At 43.1% G+C, this 27029-nt stretch overlaps 2 protein-coding genes across 2 annotated transcripts; one reads left to right on the top strand and one right to left on the bottom strand.

Moving 5' to 3' along the window:
- Nucleotides 1-258: 258 nt before the first annotated feature.
- On the top strand, nucleotides 259-9631 carry HSPD1 (heat shock protein family D (Hsp60) member 1). The gene is made up of 12 exons (XM_036386273.2): nucleotides 259-386; nucleotides 1162-1337; nucleotides 4079-4331; nucleotides 4846-4928; nucleotides 5515-5610; nucleotides 5909-6002; nucleotides 6395-6563; nucleotides 6815-6914; nucleotides 7728-7973; nucleotides 8180-8354; nucleotides 8964-9142; nucleotides 9232-9631. The coding sequence occupies exons 2-12, from the start codon at nucleotides 1164-1166 to the stop codon at nucleotides 9382-9384; spliced, it is 1722 nt and encodes a 573-aa protein (XP_036242166.1). The 5' UTR covers nucleotides 259-386; nucleotides 1162-1163; the 3' UTR covers nucleotides 9385-9631.
- COQ10B (coenzyme Q10B) lies at nucleotides 9407-21604 on the bottom strand. Its single transcript, XM_036386278.2, has 5 exons — nucleotides 21527-21604; nucleotides 17971-18105; nucleotides 16320-16512; nucleotides 14529-14630; nucleotides 9407-11972 (listed from the first exon to the last, which is right to left on the bottom strand). Exons 1-5 carry the CDS (start codon nucleotides 21580-21582, stop codon nucleotides 11805-11807), a joined length of 654 nt encoding a protein of 217 aa, XP_036242171.1. The 5' UTR covers nucleotides 21583-21604; the 3' UTR covers nucleotides 9407-11804.
- Nucleotides 21605-27029: the final 5425 nt, after the last annotated feature.

Below are 27029 nucleotides of genomic sequence, written 5' to 3'. Positions count from 1 at the left end.
CCCGGCGGCACCGGGGACCCGCCGCACAGCTCCCGCGGCGCCCCAGGCCGGGCCCCGCACGGAAGTGAGGTCAGTTCACCTCTGACCTGCGGCGAGCATGAGCGTTCCAGAAGGTTCTGGAATCGCCGGGCCCCGGAACATGAATGGTTCATGCTACAAGCCCTTAGCGCATGCGCATTTGTAGCCCGCGGCGCAGCGCGGCAGGCGGGCTGTGGGCGGCGCGGAGGCCATGCTGGTTCCGGGGCCGGGCGGCCGGAGCCGCACATGGGCCGGCGGCGGCGCGGGGGCGGGGCCGAGGCGGTGAGTGCCGAGCGCCGCCCGCCGCCGCCGCGCCAGACGTGCCCGCGAGTCCGCAGAGCCGCGGTGCTGCTCCCGCGTTGCCGCAGGTGAGCGGGAACGCGGCCGGGCCGCTGGGCCCGCGCCGCTCTGCCCGGTCTGGGGAGGGCGCGGGGGCCCTCACCCCTTTGGCCGCGGTTACCGCCCGGGCCGTGCGCTGGGAGCGGCCGGGCCCGAGCGGCGGGAGCGGGGGGCGGCCGTGATGCAGGCGGTGCGCCCGGGTGGCGGGAGCGGGGCCTGCACCTTCCTGCGGGCCGCTGGTGGCGCGGCGGGCGGCGGTGGGGGGCGGGCGGCGCTGACCTTGCTGCGCGTGTCCTGGTGCAGCGCCATGTGCCCGCGGGGCCCTGCCCGGCCTGGGGGCTCCGGCGGGCCCGCGGTGGCGGCCGCGGCCTTGTCTCTCTTCTCTGTGCCCTTGGTGGCCTAGCGGGGTGCGGGAGCAGTACCCGAGCTCCCCTCGGCACGGCCCTGCTGCTGCAGCTGCGGGCAGGCGGGCGCGGCCCCCGCGCTGAGCACATGGAGCCGCGGGCGCTCCGCGGTGCCCTCGCCGTGTCCTGCCCCGCTCCGGGCGGGAGGCGCTCGGACGTGCTGCAGGCCGCGCAGGGGGGAGCTGCTCCGCGCGGGTCTCGGCGGGAAGATCGGGGACACCCAGCTCGGTACTTGCCGTTGATTGTGTGTCTCGGTTTCAGCCGGTCGAAAAATTAAAGATTCATCATGCCTGCTTTACTTCCTAAATTTGTTCCCCCTGTTTTCCTGTAGAAGTAGCTGCGCAAAGCTATAATGCTTTTTTCTGTTTTGTTTTTCTCTACGTTTCTTTTAATATTTTAGACATGCTCCGTTTATCTACAGTACTCCGTCAGATAAGACCAGTGTCCAGAGCCCTCGCCCCCCATCTAACACGAGCCTATGCAAAAGATGTGAAGTTCGGAGCAGACGCGAGAGCTCTGATGCTACAAGGAGTAGATCTTTTAGCAGATGCTGTAGCTGTCACCATGGGGCCAAAGGTAATGGAAGACTGGGCCTTTATGTCAGCACAGACCTGGCTGATAATACTGTAACAGAGAGCAGTTGTTGGGTTTCTCTCGGTGGAGCCGCACGATTGTGTTTGCAGAACTGCAACGCAAAGGGCTTGGGGGATGGACAGGCTCCTGCAAGCTGCTGTATTCTCATGTCCACCGAAAGTGGGACAGTAGTGCGTGTGCTTTTTGTAGTAACAAAGTAAAATTGCTTGGATTCCTGTGAAGGTACATTATACTCGTCTAAACTCATCTAAACAGTTTGAAGGTTAAGGACATGTGCATAATGTGTTACCAGCTCAGTTGATAACCTGTAACAGTGCTGTAGATAATGTAACTGTCTGTGACGTGGGGTTGGTTAATTAGCATGTGAGTGGCTTGGTTGGATTTTTTTTATGATGCTTGCTTTGTTTGTTAATTTTTTTTTACTAATTACAATTTTGTATTAGTTAACCGTTTAAATATTAACAAGCTTTAAAAAATATCTAAAGTGTAATGTTGAGTTCTCAGTTGGCTGGTGAATATTACCACCCTAAGTGAAATTTCATGGTAGAGGCATTAATTCGTGTTACCCTATATTCTGTCCTGTAAGGGAGATCTGGGTCTCTTGGAAGACCAGCTATGGTATTCTGCATAGTCATGCAATGTGCAGTAGGGCTTGAAATGAGATTCTTCTTTTTGAGGAAGAGACACTGATTTTCTTGGGGCTTATGTGAATATCTGTTCCCTGTAACAGCATGTGCATGATAGTTCTTCTGAGGGCTGCTTGGCCTCTCTAACATTATTTCATGTATTTTCTGTACATTTTTAGTGCTCTACCAGCTTCATTCAAAGGCAAAAATGCCATAAAGCTGAGCAATGAAGATTAAGGAACAATTGTGTCAGGAAACTGTGGCTACTTCCACAAAGGAACAAAGTTTAAGTGTAGTTGGTTAATTTAACTCCTGGTTTTTTGGATCAGGCTACTCTGTGAATGCTGCAGCATAGTTCTAATCCACTGGCTAAAGGGCAGTTGCTGATGCAACTTCATGCAACCTTAGGGGATTTTTGCTGGTTATGCTGTGCTTCATGTAAAAATGGAGGGGTTACTCCAGTGCCTGAGTCAGCCTCTGGCATTTTTAAGAAACATCAGTCTGGTGAGGAAACCTCCTTTGGGCCTGTTCTACATTTTAAGGAGCCAAATTTGCAGTCTCACACAATCTTTTGGTAGTGCTCCAGCATGTTGAACAGACCTGGTTTGTGTGGGGGCTCAGCTTCTCAATATTGCAGACCATTCTAAATGCCTGTGCAGTTACTGGTGATGTTTGTTCCCTTCTTCAGGAGCACAGGCAGGTGTTTTTCCTGGGAGCAGGCCCTTTCATGTGATTTGTTATCTGTGGGTTTTGTTGTGCTCCTCTTCTCAGAGCTGCAAACCAAACACTAGTAATAAGACCATATCAAAGTACAAAAGAGAATTAAGCAAACTAGGAGACATTATATGAAAAACATACTGGTAGCATGCTCCTCCAGAGAGGAGTTTTCTTACTCTTGATTCACTTTTATATTTAGAAGTGCAAGTTAAATAAGATAGTAGTAGGGAATGCATTTTGGCATAACTGTTCCATGGCCCAGTGGGAAATTTCCATAAGCCGTTCCCCAGGTTCAGCCCGAGGAACTGAAGCAGAACCTTAAGGCTGCTGGGGTGGTTGTGCTTCAGGAGCAGCGAGGCCTCGTGCCTGGCAGGCAGCCAGGGCTGGTTCAGTCATTGAGGCAGATGTGGGTGGGCTCTGAGCAGGGGAGGGGCTCCGGGCACCACAGCCCTGCTCGGGAATCCTTGCCCGGCTGGGCTGGCAGAGCTCAGGCTGGAGCCGGACCTGACTCACCGAGGGAGGGCGCTCGTGCAGGGACAGTGCAGAGCTGGGGCACTCGCTCTCCCTGCCCTCCTCCAGCAGCTCCAGCTCTCGGCACAGAAGAGGAGTTTCAGGGCAGCAGTAAACCAGAGGGGCCCCCTGCGTTTCTGCTGCCTCCAGCTCAAACTGGAATGTGTGTGTTTGGGGCAGGTATTGGCTATTGGACTCACCTGTGAACAAGCAGGAGCATTTGCCTTATGGTGAACCTGTATGGGTCACAGTTTCCCGTGTTAGCTGTGCCTGTTAGCTATAATACTCCAGCTTTTCAGCTGGATCCAAGTGTGAGCTGAGATGAGAAAAGCTTGGTAACTTGCAGTGGGTGAGAAATTACTGTAACACATGAATACAAATTTGGAGTGTTCTCAGTTGTCTTTGCTAATCACTGTTTACTAATCACTACTGAGGTTTGCAAGTCTGCTTTTTTTCCTTCCAGTACATGCAACAAATTGAGCTTTTATTTGTTTTTCAATCACAAAGAATGCATATTGTGATCTGATGAAAATTTTGAAAATTTATTCTAATTGCTATATTTTTAATTTTGGGCTAAAATATTAGCATTAGAGGGAATCTCTTCAGGTTTTTCTCTAAGGTCAGTGTTACTTAATTGCAGACTTAAGCAGTATGGCTGAAGAATGGAGTGTCATTCTGTGGAAGTATAAAGCCTTTGAGCCATTTTTCTGTTTTTGGAGAACCTTGGTATTAAAGTGTGTGTTTGAGAAGTCCCAGCTGAATGCCCTCTGTAAGGTGTTCAGCTGCACCTGTTCAAAATTCTCAGTTGAGCTCTTGATGGTAACATGCTTTGGGTTTGCTTGGATTTAAAATTTGGTTTTGTCCCCCTAGGGAAGAACAGTTATTATTGAACAAAGCTGGGGAAGTCCCAAAGTGACAAAAGATGGTGTGACAGTAGCAAAGGCAATTGACTTGAAAGACAAATACAAAAACATTGGAGCCAAGTTAGTCCAAGACGTTGCCAACAATACCAACGAGGAGGCAGGAGATGGTACCACTACTGCAACAGTCCTGGCACGAGCCATTGCCAAGGAGGGCTTTGAGAAGATCAGCAAAGGAGCCAACCCAGTAGAAATCAGGAGGGGTAACTTTCCTGTTGTTTTTAATGTTTGATTGTTGTAGTTTATTTTTCATATCCTAAATTTGACTTGTTTTCTGTTTGAAGAGGCACCATAAAGGGTTATATGATCTTTAGAGAACACAAATGATGTTTTTTTATACTGTGAACTCTGAGGAACCGTTAATTTGTCTGATCATTGTACTATTTTACATGCAGTCAACTTCTTTAATTGTTGTAAGTGAATTCCAATTAAAGCCATTTCTGCATGTAGTTAATACAATAGCCATGTAAACAAATCTGTCAGGAATTTCAATCATGACAATATTTCACACCAATTTCAAAAAACCCAGCACTGCATACACAAATGACAGTATGGAACAACAATTATTTGGTTTTGAACATGCAAACAATGCATTTTTGCAGTGTGGACTTTTGTTTGAAGGGAAACCTGTTTGTTGTGGTGGGTGGGTGCTTGGTTTGTGTTTTCTGTGCTCTGTACCTTGTTTTGTTCACTCACAAGCGCCCTGTTTGTCCTCAGGGGTGATGCTGGCAGTGGATGCCATCACAGCTGAACTGAAGAAGCTGTCAAAACCTGTTACAACTCCAGAAGAAATTGCACAGGTAAGAAAAAACACACAATAAAATGTAGCCCAAATTTAGGCAGCTGTTTCTCAGAAAAAGTTTTGTGAAACTAGGTTTAATGAAGTTATGTTGTGTGCATCTTGACACTGGGTACTTGTCTTTACACATCAGAAATAGTCTTCAATTGCACTGCTAGAAGCTCCTCCAGAAGTGGGCAGATTTTTTCATCTTCAAGTTGCATTCCAAAGTATGGTCTTAAAACATAAATGTGTGTACTTGGGAAGAATTGATGGGAGCAAAGCTCTGTAGTGAATGGAAGTGAGGGCAGAGTACTGAGGGTGTGGCAGATCTGCTGTGGGGAATCAGGTCCAGGTGTGTTGGTGGTCCTGGGTTATTTGTGCCTGTGCCTGGAGGTGGTCTGGGTGTGAGTCCAGGCAGGGAGTCTGGCTCAGGGAATCTGTGCTGCAGCTGCCCAAGGGCCTGAGCCCTCCTGCTGTGAGTGTGCTGCACTCTGCTGCCCTGCCTTGGCAGAAACGTCAGCGTTGCACATGGTTATTCTGATTTTTTTTCATCATGAGGAAGCACCTTGCATTGGGAAATGAGATTAAATGCCTTATCCTTTCAGGTTGCCACAATATCAGCAAATGGAGATCAGGAAATTGGCAATATAATCTCTGATGCAATGAAAAAAGTTGGACGAAAGGGTGTGATCACTGTCAAGGTAAGAACTGGCCAAGTGACTGTCTCTGCTCTGTTAGGGCTGGCTTCTGTCATGTGTGATGCTGCTGCTGCTGCAGCTCCCATTCCATAATCCCCACCATAATTCCTCCCCAGCTCCTCTGGATCAGAGTTTGATCACTGTTCCCTCTTACATTCTTCCTGTTTTGGAGAGAAGCATATGAAACTGATGGGGGATCCAGAGCCTTTCAATCTATTGTGCATGATATGCTAAAACTGTACTTGTGCTTTTGGCAGCAAACCAGAGAGATTTTAATGCAGACTTTCTTGCATCTAAACAGGATGGAAAAACTCTAAACGATGAACTGGAAATCATTGAGGGTATGAAATTTGACAGAGGCTACATCTCTCCATATTTTATTAACACAACTAAAGGTGAGTTACAGTAAGTTATGTCAAACACCTCCAGTGGCTTGTATCAGTCAGAAATAATGGCACCTGTTAAAGGCTTTGCAGTCCCTTATGCTGGGCACCACAGCAAATAGAGCAGGGGCTCCTTGCCCATCAGAAACTTGAACTTGCTAAAAGCTTGGAGGGTTGGGGGTTTCTTTTCCTTCTCTGTAAAGTGTTCCTGTGAGCACAGGCTGGCCTTGCAACACAGCAGAACAATGGAGAATTGAGAGTGGAGTCTTGGAGAAAACAAGTTGTCTTCTTCTTAATGCAGTTGGAAAGTGCAACCATTGCTCCAAAACACCTGCTTAAGTTAAAAGAATGCTTGATATGTTTTTGTAATGGAACTGCTCAGATAATGCACGTTGTTTCTGCAGGGCAGAAATGTGAATTCCAGGACGCTTATGTTTTGATCAGTGAAAAGAAAATCTCTAGTGTACAGTCCATAGTTCCAGCTCTTGAAATTGCCAATGCCAACCGCAAACCTTTGGTCATCATTGCTGAAGATGTTGATGGAGAAGCCCTCAGCACTCTAGTCTTGAACAGGTGAGGATTAAAATCCATTTTTTTTCTATGGTGTATGGCTGGTTGTTCTTTTACCTGTGCCAAAGAAACAGCAGCTTTTAACACCACCATGCTTTGTATCAACTCAGGCAGAACTCCAGTTGTGTCCTAACGACCTTTTTGAGAAAAACCATCTCAGTTTGTGATGGTCTCTTTGTTTGCTTGACTGCTAGAGCTGCACTGAAATAATTTGGCTTAGTAATTAGACTCATTCTCTGAATTTTTGTCTTTAGACTGAAGGTCGGCCTTCAGGTTGTTGCTGTAAAAGCACCGGGTTTTGGTGACAACAGGAAAAACCAACTTAAAGACATGGCGATTGCAACTGGTGGTGCTGTAAGTAATGATGCTTTCAGTGGATTTTTGCTCCAAAGGATGTTAATGCTTTTCAAGGAGGAAAATACTGTGCATTTTTAGGTCCTTGGCTTGTATTTGCTGAGTTGCAGGCTGTATTCTGTTGTTTCAAAAATGTAACAGTAACTGATGTTTGAAACTTCCTGTTGTTTAAAATGCAGACACTGATAATTGCTGTGTAATGCAGTCCTGGCCAACCATATGTCCTTGTGACTGACTGAAGTCACATGAGATCTCCTTGCAGGATTTTGGTTTTTAAGGGAAAGGAGGAACTCCAAGGCAATTGTTACCTCTATAAACAATTGCCTGGACTCAAGTGTGGCAAATATAATTATTTTAAATGTTTGGAATTGACTGAATTTTCTTACTACTAAATTTTGCATGTAGTTGATGAGTTGATTAATGTCCCTTTATGCTGCCCTTTTTTAATATGCACTTCAAAATCATAGCACGATATTAGGACCCAGAGGATACTGCTGAAATAAATGTTTAAGGTAATGGCAGCACAAAGTAACCAACCAGCAAACTGTTCTTCAGTCAGTGACGTGTCAGTATCTATGACATCTCAAAAGACAAGGAGATGACGGTGACAGGACAGAAGGAAACACCATGAAACTGTGTCAGGGGAGGTTTAGGTTGAATATCAGGAAGAGGTTCTTCACCCAGAGGGTGCAACTGCAGTAATGTGGTTATTCTGCACCATTAGCCTGCTGTATGTGTTCATGTACTTGTAGATAAAAATACCCAATGTGTGGGGAACCTGTGAATTGCAGCTTTTCACATAATTTCTTTCAGGTGTTTGGAGAAGAGGGTTTGAACCTAAATGTAGAAGATATTCAGCCTCATGACTTTGGTAAAGTTGGAGAGGTCATTGTGACAAAAGATGACACCATGCTCCTCAAGGGGAAGGGTGAAAAGGCTCAGATTGAAAAACGCATTCAAGAAATAATCGAACAGCTAGAGGTTACCACCAGTGAATATGAAAAAGAGAAACTGAATGAGCGACTGGCCAAGCTCTCTGATGGAGTAGCAGTATTGAAGGTATGAAGAACTTGGTAAAATCATAATGAATTAAAGCTTGGGCTTCTTGAGTGCTGAGCTACAGAAGAAGATTTGCCACTGTGGGAGAGGGTGGGTTGGCTTTCTGGCACTTGTTAGGCATTGGCAGCTTAATCTGGTGGCGGCAGTGCTGTCCCACCTGGGCTCTTGTGCAGCCCTTGACGTGTGGCTTGCTGCTCTGCTCGCAGGTGGGCGGAACCAGCGATGTTGAGGTGAACGAGAAGAAGGACAGGGTCACGGACGCCCTGAACGCCACCCGTGCGGCCGTGGAGGAGGGCATCGTCCCAGGGGGTGGCTGTGCCCTGCTGCGCTGCATCCCAGCCTTAGATGCCTTAACTCCAGCCAACGAGGATCAGAAAATTGGTAAGCACATGACTTGAAGGGGTGTGTGTGTGTGGAAGTGATACAAGCCCACTTTCCCCTGTCCTGAGGCTTTATCAGGTGGCTTTCAGTTTGTTTTTAGTTACTTGATCTTAGGAATATCACATTTCTTTGGTGTGCTGGTCTCTGCTTTTGAGTGGGAAGGAGCTTTTTCACTGCATTGCTGACTGGACTGTGTAAGACCCAGTAGCAGTAAAGCAGCAGTATCCCAACACAGAGTGGCAATTGTTTAGGGTTGGGAGCTGGCTGTTAGAGTCTTTGCAGACAGACAAAATCTAATAATGCTCAAGAGACTGTGTGGCAAATCAAATGGAAAGAGGCTTTGTGTCATGTTGCACATAAATGTAGAGAGTAATAATACTTGTTAGTATTTTTTGTAGAAGTAAAACTAAAATGTGCATGATATCCTGCAGAGATTTCATTTGTTGGCAAGTGTCAAGTAGCAGAGAACCTTTCCTCCTGGAACTGACAAGAATAGCTTATGTTTCTGCTTGGAGGGTTTTCTCTTTGTATTGATCTCCAGCACTAGGGCATTCCTTGGCAGTGGGAGTGGTGTTTGTACACGAGCTCCAGCTATCCTGTTTCTTGCAGGCATTGAAATAATCAAGAGAACACTGAGAATCCCAGCAATGACTATCGCAAAGAATGCTGGTGTGGAAGGATCATTGATAGTTGAAAAAATCCTGCAGAGCCCGTCAGAAGTTGGCTACGATGCAATGCTTGGGGACTTTGTAAATATGGTAGAAAAAGGAATCATAGACCCAACTAAGGTAACCTAAAGCTCTTAATTCTCAGCTTTGCTTCCTCCCACCTCTTGTGATGGTCAGCAGGTTTTAAGTAGTTTCTTGCTTACTTTTAGGTTGTGAGAACTGCTCTGATGGATGCCGCAGGTGTTGCATCTCTCCTATCAACAGCAGAGGCAGTGGTGACTGAAGTTCCTAAAGAAGAAAAGGAGCCAGCAATGGGAGGAATGGGTGGGATGGGTGGAGGCATGGGAGGTGGCATGTTCTAATTCCTGGGGTAGGGATGCATCATGAGCTGTGCTGTTGAAGACTGACAGTTCTGACTTCAAAAACTTGAGCTATCAGTGTGAGAGGATGGATAGTGACTGAAGTGAGGCTGGTGTTGAAAAGAATCACTGTAACCATCAGTTACCGGATTTCATTTAACACACGTGTAATTGTTTACAGTCATTGTCCATGCCTACAGATAATTTATTTTGTATTTTTTGAATAAAGACATTTGTACATTCCTGATAACTGGGTTGCAAGATCCATCTACCAAGGTCCTGATTTGAACTTAATTAAGGCACTTGATATTCTATTTCAGAATTTCTTGGTGCTTGCCAGTACTAGAAAGAACTTGGAAGCCACTGTGCGTGAGACTAGACAATTGTGTACAAAGTAGGCAAATAGAGTTATGTGACCTTTATGTAATAAACTGCTCAAAAGTTACAAAATGTATCACCTCCTTCATCTGCACACCAAGCCATAGTTATGGGAGAGCCTGGAGAGCCTGCTGTTGCTTCTAAGATGTAGTAGAAATTGACACTTATGCTTGAAAAAATGACAGGGCATTTCAGTCCGAGAAACATTCCTTTGTCTAGAATGTTTCTCAGAAATGCAAGTGCTTTAATTTTGGTAAGAAATATCTAAGCTGAACTGCACTACAGTTCTTTGAAATATTAAACAATGCTCTGAAAACAAGGCACGTGCACTGACTTTATTTTGCCCTATCTGGTTGTTTCACGTGCTGGAAACAGGCCCAGTGCACCTTTCACGGTCCCAGGGGAAGAGAAGTGCCCTGAGGTATCAAACAGGTGAGTCTTTGCTAAGAAAGGGTTCTGGGGTTTTTAGATCCTTCCTTTGCTCAGGTGTAATATGTGATTACCTCCTCACCTTGAGCCTTCCATTCTTACCTTCCTCCTTTCTGGTAAGGGGTGCAGGATTTAGTGATTTTGCACTAGAAATGTTGCTTTGCCTCTTTCTGTGTTCTTTGACGTGGCACCACCACTAACATTGTGCTGTCTTTTCTGCTTTCCAGCCTGCAGAACAATGGTGTTCCCAAACTTGTGTATGTTTATACTTGATTACCTCAATCAAAACTGCTTTACAACTTCTCAGTTCTGTACAAATGACCTTAAATCCACCTGTTGCTTTCCTCAGCTTCCTGCCCTTAATAAGAACTATCCTTCCACAGATGGGATGTGTGACATTCTAATTTTAAGTAAAATTATCTGAAACTCTTTCAGGGGTGTCTTTATTTTGAAACATACCTTTCTATGTTATTTAATATGCTGTTCTTAATTAACCATACAGATTACATGTGCTGCAGAGAAAGGACCAGCTTCAGCACCTGGTCTGAAGCTTCACCTAATTTCAGTAAGGAAATTTGGTAATGCAAGGCAGCATAAAATAAGGATTTAGAATCTGTTCAAACCTATTCACTTGGTTTTTTTAGAGACTGGGAAGAGAACATTCAAAAGTAGAAGTAGTGAACACGTATGTAATCAGGATGATATTATCACAGCTGGGAGTATGGTGCTGAAAAACCTCAAAGAATGAAGGTTTAGTGCTCTCTTACAATGATTTATGATGACAGCTGGCCTTGGCTGTTCTTGTCTGCAAGGAAGCACAGGGCCTCTTGTTACCTGCTTCCAGGGAGGACAGCACAGGTACCTGGTTCTCAGAGGTAAACCTTGCTTTAAGGTGTTCTGTTTGCATTAGGTGAGATGGAGGTAACCAAAGTGCAGCATGTACCAGGGAAGGAGTGGCAAGGAGCAAGTTCAGCCTGCCAAACGTACTACACATTCCAGACAGGTGCACTGGGCACCACTGGCTGTGGCTGAGACTGCTGCACCCAGATTACAGTGCTCCTTATGCATTTCATCCCTGAAAATGAGGGGAGTTAGAAAGCAGTTGCTGGTCACTCTAGGGGCAATGGGAGATCCCTGACTTACCTCTGCCATTCATTTGAATTCAAAGCACCACTCCTCAGTGGCTGCCAAGCTGTGCCATTCTCTGGGAAGGCAGTGTGTCAGTTGGCCTCTGCCTGGGCAGAGCTGGCTGAGTTGATGCTCTGAAGTTACATTCCCACCAAGCTGAGTTAATGAGTTACAGTGCTGAAAAACGCCAGGAGCTTGGCTAAGGCAGAGCTTGGGCTGTGATTCCAGGAGCCGTTTGGCGTTAACGGCAGCCGAGATAGCCTGGGTTACAGGAGCTGCCAGGTGTCTGGTACTGATAAGGCTTTAAGCTGCACTTGATTGCAGCTTTTGAACATTCCATGTCTGTCTGTCTGAGCAGGTGTGTTTGGCACAGGGTAAGATCACACCCAAGCTCAGATAAGAAATGAATGCCCCAAAGGAGGAGCACGGCACTTTGTACAAGTGAGGCGTACAAACAAGTTTATGGCTGAGGTTGTTACAGCTTCCCTTTACGTCTGATGAACTTCATGCAGCATCAGCTCCCGGGGGATGCTGGTTTCTGGGCCGTGGAGTTTGGATGCTCTTCTTTCAAAGGCAGCAACCATCTGCTTTACAACTTCATCAAAAAATAGCGTAGCAAGTTTTGAGTGTAGAAGTGAGCGAAATTCAAAAGAAATCTGTTTAAAAAATAAAAGATAATTATTTTTCCTATATATACTGTTGTAAAATGCCATTACAAGTAGACAACTCTGTTAAAGAATCTCCAGTGAAGGCTACAGGTAAGTTACAGAACAGTTAAAACTGAGGAATAGGTGAATGTGGCTGAGAAGGAACCCATGTTTCTAGGTCTAAGGACTGTACTTCTGGGCTTTTCCATTAGAAGAATCCTCATCAGTTCTCTGAAGTAGTCATTTACATTTACCTAAGCTGTCTTTTCTTTTATAAATGGTTCATTACAAAAGAGGTTTGGGGTAATGAAAAACTACTGACAAACAGTAACTTATTTTGTGCACAGAATTCACTTGAGGGACAAAAGCTGTCGAAGAAAATCCTGCATGGCAAGACAACAGACTAACAGGTAAGCTGAAGCATGCCCTAAGAAACTTAAAAGAGACTTGAAATAGTTACCTATTAAATGCCAATATTTTAAATCAGTCCTTCCTTTTGGTGGCAGTAGTTCTGGTAGGTTCAAACAAGCAGTGTAATGGCTAAAATTACAGATTTGGTTTGTGTGTCACATCTCCCACCTGAACAGCTCCCACTCCCAACCTGACACCAGCAGACAATGAAATGGATTGGGAGTAACGTAATTTTTCTAATTCCTGAAAAATTCAGATTTAATGCCACAAGGAGCAATTACAGCTTCTCCCCAATTCCTTATGAGCAATGCATGTTAACAGCAAAGCAGTAGCACAGAAGTAATTAAACAGCTTGGCCCATAAACCAAGTGTAGCTTCATTTACATTTGCTTGACCTCAAGCATCAACAAAATTAACGTGCCTCTTGTAAGTCTGAGAGCTGTCATTGAGGGCATGCAGAGTTCTGCAAGTGGGGATGTGGAGTCTGGCATTCTGTTCAGCAATTATGTTATTATCTTAAGGTGTGGCATACATTAATGAAGTTGCAGGTGGTAAAAATGGTGGTGTGCTTCAGTCTATGAACTAAATCATTTCAGAGCTGAAACCAAAGTAGGAAAAGTTCCCTGTTGTATGTGGATGTCTCCTGGAATCAGGCTGGCACAACAGCATACAGCAGCTTGTGGGAACCAGCATAGCTCAAAACTCAAATAACATTTTCTAAAGCAAACAAGCATTCTTAAGTTGAAGTTTTCTCTGGAATATCTGTATTTGCAGGGCCTGTTTTGAGGAATTTGTTGTGAAATGTTTATCATCCCTGCCTGCACATGCCCAGATGCAAGGAGTAGCAGGGCAGGAACTGGCAGAGGTTCAGCTCAGCCAACTGCACTGGCTTCCTTTGCTGCCTCCAAACAGGGTAAGCAGTAAGATGTGTTGATAGCGTTCCCCCAAGAAAATAAAAATGTCCATATTCAGTTCTGTTTTGATTCCATTTAACTGAAGTTCTTGAGCTGAAATGTCAAAATGTGGCTTTGGTTTATGGAGGTGTGGTGCTGTTTTCTCACAGAGCCTGTATGTAGAATGTAGGCTTTAAATAGTTGTTTAATTCAAGTTTTTTAACTGATTTATGGCTTGGGTTAAAAGATAGCTTATATATGTTAGTAGAAAGAACTGACACTTATTTGCTTAAAGAAATACAAATAACATGAGCACATAACATGCAAACCATTAAAAATTGTGGTTCTTTGAGCACCTGTAAATTAATATTTACTGTTGAACTGCATGAAGTGTAATATAGTATTAAGCTGAAAGTTAATAACCCAAGGAGGTTAATGTGCTAGTTTAAAAATACTCCAAAAGCTTTTTCCTATCACTGAAGACAATTTTCAAAGCAGGACATTCCAGCAGATGGCAGCAGGATTAGCCCAGCTCTGTGTACTTTAGCAGCCTGTTACAACCCCCAGCTCAATGCTTTGTTACACACTTTGTTATAAAATGCAAGAAAAAAATGTGATGGCAGACAAATCAGACAACACAGAAAAGCAGTAGCTGGAATGGAAACAGCTTTTCTGGGAGTGAAATCAGGCTAAATCAGGTACTGGAATTAAAGAGCAGTACTTTTGGGCTGCAGTGATATCCCATCATAGATTAGAGACAGCAGAAATCTATTACACTTGTATTAGAGAAGGAAGGAGTAAGGCTTAAAATACGTGAAAGAGTAAAACTGGAAGACAGGAAATTAAACTGACCAAACTGCAGCCCAAACAGGACAGATGGCAGGACACTGACTTGCTGGTACCAAGAGCATTTAGGTTGTAGAGTGATTAAAGAATATAGCAAAGTATATTTAGCATTTCTCCTGCACTGGACTGTCTAAAAACTTCAATGTGTTTAGAACTGTAGGGTGAGAGGTGCCTGTCCCAGACTGTTTCATGACACATGGACACCTCACAGAAGGCTGCTGTTTCTGAACAATACTGAAGTGGTTTCCAACAGTAAAGTTTGCAAAATATTTTTTGGACAGAACTGACTAAAGCTAACTTGTTTTCTGTGTCTAAGTGTTCAAAGGAGTAGTAGAGGCATTTTAAAAAGCGCCCTCAGTTGAAGATAAGTGTTTCTATGTGCTGCTCCTAGCATGTGGTAGTTTTAATTACTTACTGAAAAATCCAATGTACATGTCCTTGGATAACCAGGGATACCAGGGCTCAAACGCCACACTGTTTCCAAGTGATTAAAGAGTTTTCCATCTGTGCATGAAGCCTAAAATAAAGTTTTGAAAATCAAGCTACAATTAGGCTTTTAGAAATGTGACAAACAGGTATTACTGAAGGTTGTGTTTACATTTTGTTAAATAGTGATGGTTGTGGCATAGTTAAACCTGTTCTTACAGCACAGCCAGCATATTGGTATGCAAAGATGTCAATTATGGCAAAATAACTGAGGTCCTTCCAAGGCAGAGGAAAATACTGTGTCTGAGTGTCATAACACAGATCTGTGGCATGATGCATTGAACATCCAAATACATAACCTCAACTGGCTTGGAATTCGTAGAGAAAATTTCTGTAACTTTTTCTTGGGTCATTTTTTTACAAGTTCTCATTGTTAGCCCAAGGAGCTCTGCTCCAACAGACTGCCCCCAGGGAATAGGTGTTGTTTGGCTTGGAGAGCTGTGCTGAGGTGACTCATCTCAGAGACTAATCACCAGCACAAAAACACCTACATTTCTCTTTCCAGGAATGAGATAATGCGTGGCCTTGCTACTTCTATATCAGAAAGGGAAGGAGTAGAGGGAAGATTAGATACAAAATGCTGGGCCTGCTTTTCCCAACTGCTATCAAAACAGCAGGAAAAATGGGAAAACTGCCAGTGTGTTCCCCTTTCTCCCAGTCTTCAAGTAGCAAACTCACTCCATTCTTTCCCCCTCAGCAAAAACTGCTGTTACCAATCTGATTTTTCCATTGTTTAAGCCCTAAAAAGGGGGAAACCTTAAGCAACAAACCCGTTCCCATTTTGTGCCTGAGCAGCACACAAGGTTCCTTTGCCTGGAGTTACTTGAGAGGACAGTGAAATGATCCAAGCACACAATCACTTCCCTAGAAATGTTCCTGCAGGTCTGTGGACATAATGTAAACCTCTAGGAAAAGTAATTGCAGCAGAGAAAAGGCTAATGAGCCTCGGGGGAGGCAGTCTGAAGAAATGGCTTTCCTCACCACTTTTTTTCCTTATGAAAACAGATTTGAACACATAAGACAAACGAATAGAACATCCAGGCATAATTAAAATATTTTACTTGACACTTTTCTACTTTTCTCTTAATTATTGCTCTTGAAAAGCTGAAAGGAAAAAAATATAACCACTTCTCTTATGAACAAATTAATTGTAAAAAAAATTGACTTTAAATCCACACTTCTTTCTTCTCATCAATATATTGAATAACCATCTCTTCAGCACATTGTACTGAAGCTTAGCCTTTTTTTTTTTGGCTTTTCATATTAACTAGTTAAAATTGTGAGAAGAAAAGTAATGACAGATAAGTCATTATTATTCATTAAGGCATCAGAAGCTAGAGCTGTCTGACAACTTTTAACTGAGTACTTATTTTGCATTCAGAGAGGCTTGGACAAAATTTAAACAAAAAAAAAACAACCAAAAAAACCCCAAGCAAAAACGTTAATATCTTCATTTAATGGCTCCCAGCTTTGCCAATAAAGACAAACTAAAAAGTGATTTCCTCTCCTCCCTCATGTGGCAGGTTGTTGAAAAACACATTCAAATTCTCCCCAGTTTATCGAAAGTCTTTAAAGAAAAGCAACACAAGTGTTGAGCCACACAAAGAACTTCCAGCATCGATCTTGTTTTAAGGCAAGACATTCCTGAAATACTCAAATTTCAATAAACAAAAGGAAGATTATGGTTATTTTTAATAGGAGAAAAGAAAAATGCAATTACCTTAACTAAATGTGGTCTCACTAGGGTTACAATTGATGTGTATCTCTCTACTACAGGAGGGAATCCTATTTCTAGCTCTGCTTTGCAGTACCCAGAGCGCCTCGAGAGTATGTCTGACTTTTTACACCAAGGAACAAAGAGTTTGTAATTCTCCACAACAGCAACAACTTCATACATTTCCTGCATGGAATACCTGGAAATGGACACAGGAACATTACAGTTACAAGGTATTTAAGCTTCAAATTACTACTAAAATTACTATCAAAGATGGTATATGTGGCATAGGCAGTTGAAAGGTGGACATATTCACTACCATTGATTTTGGAAATTGAAAATGCAGCTTTGCTAATTAAGAGGAAAGGAAAGTAATACACTGGTAATTGCTTTTTGCATAAAGAAGCAAAATATCACACACCATCCAGCAGTAGCTTTAGTGAATAATGAACCTAGTGCCTGCTACTTTCTGCAATATCAGCTAAACATGCATGCTCTTCAAATGTAAACATTTTTTCCAGCACAGCTGTGTCTTCATTTAGGCAGATGTTGGACATTGCACCAAAAAAAAAAAAAAATCCACACTTCATAGCTCCCAAAACAAGGTGTACCAAAACTCAAGTACTAAATTTCCTAAGGTTTAAACAAAGGAGCACCACCTTCCTAATTTGAGCCCAAATAAAAGCTTAATTAAAAAACAGACTCAATGGGAAAACCTTCCAGCATCACAGAATGGCTGATGTTGGAAGGGACCTCTGGACCTCATTTTGTCCAACACCCCTGCTCAGGCAGGATATTGAAATCAGATTAAACACTATTAGGGCAACATTTTAGCTGATTCTGCTGTAACATGGCAAAGTATTACATAGCTATGGGTTTTAATTTTTCATTCTGACTCTGAAACAGATGGGATTAAGCATGTGCCTAATTTCCTTTAAAATGAAGCATATGTTCAACAGCACTTAGCAGTGAGGACTATGGGACAAAGGCCCTCTTTGAGTGACTAGGCAAGACCTGTTGCAGTTCAAGAACTATCAAAAAAAGGAATGTTAAGTATAGTAAAAAAATATGCTAATAAAAAGTTCATACTGTTGTGGACCAGAGACTGGGCAAATCCCAGTATCATTGCATAAACTGGGATTTTCCCACTAGCTCTAAGGCAAACAAGGTTTCAAAATCTTTTTTCTGTGTGAAGTTTCTTCATCACAGAACTAATTACTTTTCTTCTTTTAAAGAAATAAGAAAATCTTGAGAAGTATAATATAATGTAAGTGCAAACTTTAGCATGTGTTTGGGAGAGAATGGAACAGGGTTTTAACACCTGTTGATTTATTCACATTTTACTAGATGAAAATCTTAGTGTATTACTCCATTTCAAGGTTGGTTTTGTTTTGGAATGGAATGGAACAGTTACTTCTGCTCTTTCTTGCTATGGGCCAAGGGCTTTGGGTTCCTACTTTTTTTATATTAACTTTCAGGCTGGTAAATGTAATCTGTACGAATTCTGAAAGTCAAAACTCCTTTCTATGCTCCAGAGTCTTAGGGACATGTGTCTTCAGGGATACCCAGTCTTCTGAACTACTAATGTTTTGGATTAATTACAGCAAATACAAAATCAATAAGCATTTAAAGCATCTTTCCACAGTCTTATACAAACCCTATAATTCTTCTTTCAGAATATTCTTTTCTTTTATTTATTAGTGGTGCAGCAACATTGAAGAAGTTTCTTGAAAAAGTATGGCTCATTACAGGAGAATTTCTGGTCATCAGAATACCACAAGAAGCCAAGTGCCTGAAACAGGGAAAATGTTTTTAGATGTGTTTGATATCAGCAAAAAAAATAACAATGCATTCAGGTAAGACAAACCATCTCTTGTATAACATTATAGAAAATGTCAGCCAGATGGAAAAACAAAGGCTTGTGACAATATAAACTGTCAAAGACACAAGGGGCCCCCTTTTTTTTCCCCCTAAGAGGAACTAAAAATAGCCCTCAGCCATGCCAGAAGTAACTGGCAGAGTGCAATACAAAGGGCCTCATTAAGCACTGGCTGCATGGCAGCTTGAGTTCATGCCCAAGTCTCACATGCACTAAGCCTGCAGAAGGGGCTTTCTTAATAGCAAAAACGAGGCAGAGTTTGCAATGCTTTGCCCTTTTGGAATACACAAAGTAGAGAAGGTTTCACTTGGAAATGGTGAACTCTGCTATAATCCCTCTGCTGCCACTCTTCTCTTAAAAGGACAATTTCATTTGAAAGTCTTTCAGGAGGTGCTTTGTTTACCCAGCTTTCAACATTTCCTTCAGAAAATATCACCAGAACCTTGAATGCAGTGTTTTCAGAAGTAAAACTTACAAAATTACCTTTAAAAGTACTAGTGATTCTAAGACTGCACCTCTGTGTTCTCAGTGAACATCTACACTAAAATCTAACAAATATTCACCATGTTTAACAGTTCTGCTAAATCACTGATTTTCCTCAGATCAGGTCAGTCAAGATGCAAAAAGCTGCCTGAGAAGCTCTGAATTTTGGCACCAGGAAAGTAAAAATGCCACTATTTGCCCACAATGAATCTACAAACATAAGCTAACAAGTAACCCAGGTCTTTTACTCATCTTCCTCTAACTATATAATCAGGACTATACTTGTAGATTCACGTGGTTAAAAATTGAGCTAACCTCTTTTACTCAGAAGTAGGCTTCTTTGGGGTTTGGTTGGTTGTTTTGTTGGGTTTTTAGACACAATGAACAGGTAAATGCCCTTTTTAATTTTTTTATTTTTTTTACCGAGCACCAAATTAGTCAGCAAATTAGTTACCAATTTTGAATTAAATTTAATTTAAATTAGCAATATGTTCTTTAAAAATCAGCATAATTTAGAATTTTAATGCAATACAGTAGTTACCCATGACTGAGCACATAAACTTACATGGTCACTGTATTAGGAGTCAGGTAAATAACAAACTGGTAGAGTTTAGAGAAAAATCATCATCATTAGCAGCTGGTTAGAAACAATCTGTACAGACTTTTAAAAAACAACTATCCAACTGGGATATGTGAAGCATGATGCCTGAAAACACACTGTAATCACTGCAGTTGAAAACTAAAATGGTACAGAAGTATTGCATCAAAATTAAGAGGGGATAGGTCCACTTGAAAAGCCTTTAGACAACTCTGCAAATGTTTGTAACAGTATCTCAAGGGATGTGGACAAAGTCTGTTTTTTCCAGACAGAACATACAAGAAGGAGAAGCTTTGACAGGAATGCTGGAAGAATGCCAGCAACATTGTAGCTGCCTCAACCAGATTCACAGAAGGTGTTCAAATGTGTGGAGCAGACCTCATTCTGCACAGCTGATTTAAATTCCATTATCTGGGGCTATGTACAGGACACAGTCCAAACCAGTCACCAGGGTTTGGCTCTTGGTTTGTTTTTTACTGTAATGCCGTGCCAGTCTATTGTTTCGTGCAGTTTTATCTGAACTTGTTTCAGCCACAGGGCTGAGAAACAATCCCTCCAAATAATCTCTCAGCTGCTGAAAGACTGTGTCCTTGCCACTCGAGGAAGGCAAGGTTAAGAGGCTGTAATGCTAACAAGTATGGTGAGACTCCATCCCTCTCCCAGTTTTATCTGAAGAACAGATGCTGTGAGAGTGTGCTGGGCTGGCTCCCAGGTCAGGGAAGCAGATCTCTTTAAGAAATCCTTTGGTTTCCATGGACTGTCATGCCTTTTTGTGAACCTGACCTGGGCCTCTGAAGAAAAACCAAGCCCATTCTAGAATTCAGACACACCTGCCACCTCTGTATTTATCTCCTGCCAGTACAGAAGCATCTCCACTCACTCCTGCCACTCACTGCTTCCTCCCTGAGCACTTGAGGACTGACCACGGCACCACCCAACTCCCATGACCTGAAAAGGAAGCATTTCTGGAGTATGACATGCACATGTAAGTGATCCATATTCTGCGATTTTTTAATATATATATTTTTTATAACTACACAATTTTCTAAGCCTGAAGATTAACTTTTTTGAAAAAATGGCTCTCTTAACTCCTCCATGTAAACATTGAAATTAGTGCCAGGAGCATGCCAGGGTAAATATATTTACAGTAACCCAGCTGATACTTTCATCAGGTTAGTGATATCTGACTTTATAGTCTGTGAGGCACGAGTTGATCCCATTCAAATTCTTTGCCAACAGCTGCTTGTATCCCAAAAAAATGAGTGTACCAGCAAGTGTCCTCACTAGCATCTCAGTCTGAATAAGCACATGAGACTAATTTACCACCTGAGCCCTTGAAGCCTGCTAATGAGCACGGTGAGGTCCTGCCGAGCTGGCAGCAGGTACAGAGTGCATTCAGGGGACAACTGCAGCAGTGAGGCGTCCCCAGCTCCAAGGCTCCAGGTAGCACAGCACTGGGTTTGATCCAGCTTGTGCTTGCTTAAAGCCAGCTGCCAAGATCCTTGCAGCTTCCACTAGAAACATTTTTAAACTGAGTTTGCGAGCAGTTACTTAATGGGTTTCCTTATACCAAACACGCTTCCAGCAATTGATTTTGCCCTGAGGACTCTAATAAATTACTCTTTAAAACAGCTATTTGGTTGACCAGGACTGAACGAATTTAATATTGCAGACACGACACTGAGATTATACCACGAAGAATATACAGTAAAAAGCGTGGTCCAATGTTACATTTTACCACTGCACAGTTAACAGTTTTGTCAAATGACTGCATGAAATTTGACATCATGAACCAATCCCTGTTTCACTTTTTGACAGTTTTTATGAGGATGACAGAGTTCGATAAAGAAACACGGCAGCACTGCCATGGTGAGACTCCATCCCTCTCCCAATCCCTCTCACAGCAGCACTACCGTAACAGTGGTAGCAGGTGAACCTTTTATACAAAGATTTTCAAATCGCACTCTCTCATCTGCTTGCTGTTTTTTCTTTCAGATGAAAGGTTAACTCTTCACCAAAGCATATTTTTTATCTCAAGCTTTTGCAGCCAGCTTTACAGATGTTCAGGTGAGAAGGAACTTGTTGCATTATCTGAAGCGGAAAACATCCGGGCGCTCCCTCAGTTTTTTAAATCCTTTTGGACGGATTGCTCCCAACTCCGCCACTGTCTCGGGCAAAGAGCAGGCGAGTTTCTAACCGGGAACGCGGCCCCTCTCTGTCACGCCCGCGGTATCCGCGCCTCGCCCCGCGTACCTGGCGGCGGCCCCCGTGGCCAGCGCCCTGCCGAGCGCCGCGCCGCTCCGCGCCATCCCGCCCGCGCTGCTGTGCCCGCCTGTGGCCCCGTCAGGCGCGGGGCTGCCCGCCCTGCCTGCGGGGGCGCGCGGTCACGGGACAGCGCGCGCGGCCGCGGCGCCCCGCCTGATTGGCCCGGCGGCGCGCGAGTCCCGCGCGCGGCCATAATTGGGCTTGAGCGCGGGGGGCGGCCCCACCGAGCGGCGGGAGCGACTTCGGCCCCGTGTCCGTCCGCGTGTGCGGCCCCGTGTCCGTCCCCGTGTCCGTCCCATCCCCCGCAGAGCGCCTGACCCGGGCGGGTCCGCGGGAGGAGTCGCTGGTGCTCGTTCCGCCTCTGCTCGCTGCGTGCTCAGGGTTACAGTCAGCAGCAACTTAACAGTAGGGCCACAGACCTGTCTGTAATCACAGAGCACCGTCTGACCACAACTTGGGCCAAAGAAATCAATTTATTAATCAACTAATTAACGCTTTCTCGTAATTCACCTTTCAAATACAGCCCCTCTCAAGGAAAGCGTGTGTTACAATTGCGATTGGAGACCTGCTGTTTAAATAGAACTCATCACACCTTTCATATTGTGTGTAATATGCGTTTATGTGTTACACATAAATTGTTCAAAGGTAAGACTGCAAAATCTATTCCCATAAAATAGTTTGGGTTGGATTTTTTTTTCTTTTTTATTTTTTTTAAATTTAGTACCAGGTATAGTCTTGACTGGGAATCTTGAACTAAGACTGGTATTTTCACATCCTGAACTTGACTTGTGTCTGGGCTGTATGCACTAAAAAACCAGCCTGGATATATTGCCAGCAATGTCCCATCAACTACGGGAGGAACCCATTCCCACCGATTTACAATGTAAATGAAGCAGTGTTAGTTAAAGCTGTTGAATGCTGAATGCATTAGAAGTGAGAAGATTTCTGGACAAAAATAACAGTTCAATTATATCAAACTACAACAACATCCTTTTCAGAAAATTGATCCTTTTAATTATCCCAGCCTCCTTGCCATTAGCAAAACCACTCATCATTACATAAGGACACCACCAATTTGGATGACAGACTCAATGGAGCAGCTTTTACTTTACCACCTCAGGGTATGGAGTTTTTCAGATAAGCTGTCCTGCAGCATGTCTCATTAACTTGATGAGAAACAGAAATCAGTAAAAACCCATGACCTCCAGTGCAGGTGAAGAACAAACTGCAAAGCCAGAAATACAAACAAAGCCCCAGTCCTGTGTTGTCCTCCCCTCCTCTAACCCTTGTTACTGACCTCATCTGTGTGTTTTGCAACTTCCACGAGTGCTGCTGTTACTTGCTGGATTCTGTGTCTGTTGTTCTAGCTTGCTCAGTGGATCAGGAATTACCTCTTACAAAGACTGATGTCGTTCAGTGTTTAGAATATTTGAAGAGTCAGGCATTGAGAAGTTCAAGGTGATGGATTCCAAAGGCACTTAAAAGGGTTTTTGCCTTTTTTGTTGTCTCTTAGTAGGCTCAGGATGAAAGTTCTTAAACCTTGCTTGATACCTGTTGCTGGAAGAGAGAGCTGCATTTATTAACTTTGACAGGAAAAGTGGCCCAAATTAATCTTTAACACCAGAGGGATGCAAGACATTTCTGATACACTAGAAAGAGATGTACTGTAGAAACACACAGGTTGGTTTTTTTCTAAATGTTATTTTTATGACACTACCATCATTAGAAGATTAGGTTTAAATTCTGATTGTGAGGTTTATACTATTAGAAACAATAATTTTAATGACACCTTTCAGTGGGCAAAGAGTCAATCTTTGACAAGGAGAACATATCCCTGTGTAAAAAAAGGTTATTTTTATTCAGCTCTGTTCCTACAGATGAGTGAAAAGAGCAGCTGGTTTAGTATGCTCCTTAGGTAGTCAGAGATATGCTGAAGAAAGCAAAAATATAGCCATTGTGTTCCTGTTTATACATGAGTTTTGAATAATACTTGCCTTAGAAAGATCTCAAAATACCTCACAATTCTACATGTAGGCTTGGAAGAATTATCTACATACATAGGTGATTAATCAGGATATAAAATCACATAATTTTTTTTATATTTCATATAGCACCAGTGAACTTGGTGTTAGTAATAATTGAAGTATTTGGCTGTAAAGGATTAGACTTGTTTGATCTTCATAAGGTTTTGGTGGACCAAAAAATCCAAAAAAGGTTTAAATCTCAGCGTATATTTGCTCCCAGCCAGTTTTGAAATCCAGCTGCTCTGTTCTTCCTCTGTCCCACTTCCAAAACAGTACTGTCAGGATTTATTAAAGTGCTCAGAAGAACATGATCTGCACCAAACCATGCAGAGCCCGGGCTCAGCTTGGGCAGGCTGGGGAGGATTGCTGTGTGGGGAGGGGCAGGTGTCTGCAGCAGCCCTTAGCCAAGACCCAGCCCCTGCCAGCCCTGGGGACTGTGCCTGGCTCCGTTTGGCACAAAATCTACAAATACACCCTCAGACTCCCTCAGGGGAGCCCACAGGACTGTGGGAGCACAGATGACCGTTCCATCCCATCCCATCTTTAGGTTCCTCAGCCCAGCCTTACCGGCAGTGACACAAATGGTTTGTGGTCAGGTTATGCACACCCTGCAGAACACAAAGCAGCCCTCATTTGAAATCCTCCTAAAGGCTTATCTTCCAATTTGTGTTTTTTAACTCACTGGCTTTCCAGTGACAAAAAGGATCCTTTCTACATTATTTCTTCTTGGCATCAGAAACAAAAATGGGACTGAAAGAGATTTTATTTTGTGCTATTTTTTTTTTTTTGCTCAGATTGTTTGAGAAGTTTCTACAGAGTTGAAACAGCTGCTGTGGTTAAATCCTCTCTTTGTTTTAAGCACTTCTGCCCTTATCTTTAATAGACACATGGATATCAGTGAGATGTCCCTGGCACCTGAAGCTAAGCACAGACCTGGGCAGAGTGAAGCACTAGGAGTTTAGCCCAGGTTTTAGCTTTTTGCCTAATGTCAGCTTGTTGTACAGCTCTTTACAGCGGTGGGTGGGGGGAAAAAATGCATACAAATAAAAAATTACTTTTGGAAGAAGCAGCACGAGGATGTAGTCAAAAGCCTGCCTTCTTTGAGTGAACCAGTGCTAGAAACTTCTGCTGGCACAATAGATGGGGTCAGTGAAGGACAGGCAAAGAGTCTGGATACTTCTTTCAGCAGCAGTGCCAGCTAGTGACAGCTTAAGCTGCCCTTGAAATTGGACCTGAATCTTACATAAAGCAGGACCTTGAAGGTCTGTTACTTAGGTAAAAGATCTGCAAAGCTTGAGGGCTCTTAAATCCAATCTGCTTCAAATCCATCCAGGAATCTCTGTGAACTCGGTGGTCACTTTTATGTCTGGGAGAGGGATGGGAACTCAGTAGGGCTGGCAAAGCACTAAGTAACAGCCCTGTCTGTATCCTGTGGAAGCTGTGGGATGGAGTTCATGTTCAGGAGGCAAAAGTACATATTCAGGCATTTGACAGCCAAAATGAACCCAGGGCAGCATACAGAATTTGGTGGAAAAGTAGGGAAGAGACACAAGCAAAAGGCAGTTTTCTCATTGTTTCATCACAGCAGAGTTTCTGTTAGCCCTCACAACACGTAAGTCCCTTTTATGTGTGAAATGGCACATTCCAGAATGATTACTTTAAAGTGTTCCTCATCCCTCACTCAGGTCTGCTTAATAACAGAAGAAATGAAATATTGTAACTGTTCTGCTCAACATAAGCTGGAAGTCAGGCTGAAGAAAGGAGAGAAAGTTACTGCAAATTGATCTTCATAGTGAGCATGTGACATTTCCTTAAAATAGTTACATGCATTAAATTCTTGCAGTAGGGAATTAGTTTGCCTCAACCTTACTGTCACATGTCCATGGGCAGCTGGTAAATATCTCCTTTTGTGGCCTATGAGTACGTGCAAGTGCATCTTTCTGGAAATGCAGAATGTGAGTTTAATAACACTGAGACTAAAGGACAGAAGACTTTCTGCACCTTCAAGTAACAGTTCCTCCTAACATTTGAATACATGTAGTTAGTAAATAATAAAAAGCAGAACTGTTCAGCAAACTCCTGCAAACCAGTCAACAAAAAGCAGACTGACAGATCTTTAGATCAGCTGGTCAATCAAATACACATATTAACACAAAAACATAAGCTTCACATTATTTTCTTTAAGACAACCCTCAAAAAGCCATAATGTGAACTACCAGCTTACATAAGGGGAGTGATTAGTGAAGAGTCAATATGAGTTTTGCCATCATGCATTCATCACCCTTTTCAGAAAGAGTTTATGCATTTTACCTGACAGCAAGTTCTCAAGTTGACTTCATTTGTTGCAAAGGCTTCTGAGGAGATTAGGGACTTAGCAGGTGTACAATGAAACATATGATAATAAATAAACTATAGAAGTTTACACGTTACACTGTGTTATGAAATATCATTGATGTGCTGAATCATTAAGCAATTGTGGACTTTGTACTTAGATTGCATAACCAGCCTTGGTGTTTTACTACTACTAAAAGTTGAGACAATAAAAAACTTGCTTGTTCACAACACTTGACTGTAAGGGGGAGTTCCCAGGGCTTTGCATGTGGACAGAATCAATCCTAGTCAGTTATCAGGTATACAATAGACAGTGATGCTGAAATGTGTGTATATCACATCAACAGAACGGGGGAAAAAAGTTAGTAATTCCCAAATGAAATGTGGAAGTGGTGTGAGGGCAGTTATTGCAGAACAGCTAAACAATTTGTTTACATCCCCATCTAGGTCATGTTCATAAACATCTAATTGTTCCTCCTCTCTTCTAGACTATACTGAGTTTGCTCAAGTCTCTGATAAAATGCCATCAGTGGCTTTGACTGAGCTATGTCAAGTGAAACAATTGTTTTCCAGGTTTTGTACGCAACACAATTTTTAATGGCTGGAGTAAGACTTAATTCCATTGCAACAGCATATTGCTATAGATAGTTGTATAGCTTTGATTTCCCATGTCATCCATTTCTGACTATTTTTGTCACTTTGAATTCATATAGTGACTTAAAATTCCAATAGGTAGTAACTTCTACTTTTTGTTGAAGTTTACCTCTGTGGTCTTAGATTATTTCATGTGTGAATCAATGTCAGATGATTCTTAATTCCTTCTTCCACCTGCCAGTTTGGTGTCATCTGCCAATTTCGTAAACACAGCTACCCTTCCCTCTTACGAGCCCTTACTAAAATATTGAACAGACTTGACGTGCCTGAAGGGCTGCAATCCGCTTAACCCCCATCTTGTAGCAATAAACATATATCGGCTTCATTTTATCTAGCGATCCGCCTGTTGGCACTGAGCCAGTTGCCCTGACCAGATGAAACCCACGTCAAGCAGTTTGACAAACAGAGCTGAGCACCCAAATTCCAGAGGAGCACCCCTCAGTGGCTGCGGGAAAGAAGTTCTCAGGAATCCCTCCCATATT

The sequence above is a fragment of the Molothrus ater genome, chromosome 7, assembly GCF_012460135.2.
Source record: "Molothrus ater isolate BHLD 08-10-18 breed brown headed cowbird chromosome 7, BPBGC_Mater_1.1, whole genome shotgun sequence".
NCBI lineage: Eukaryota > Metazoa > Chordata > Aves > Passeriformes > Icteridae > Molothrus > Molothrus ater.
This window is presented reverse-complemented; position numbering and strand designations above follow the sequence as displayed.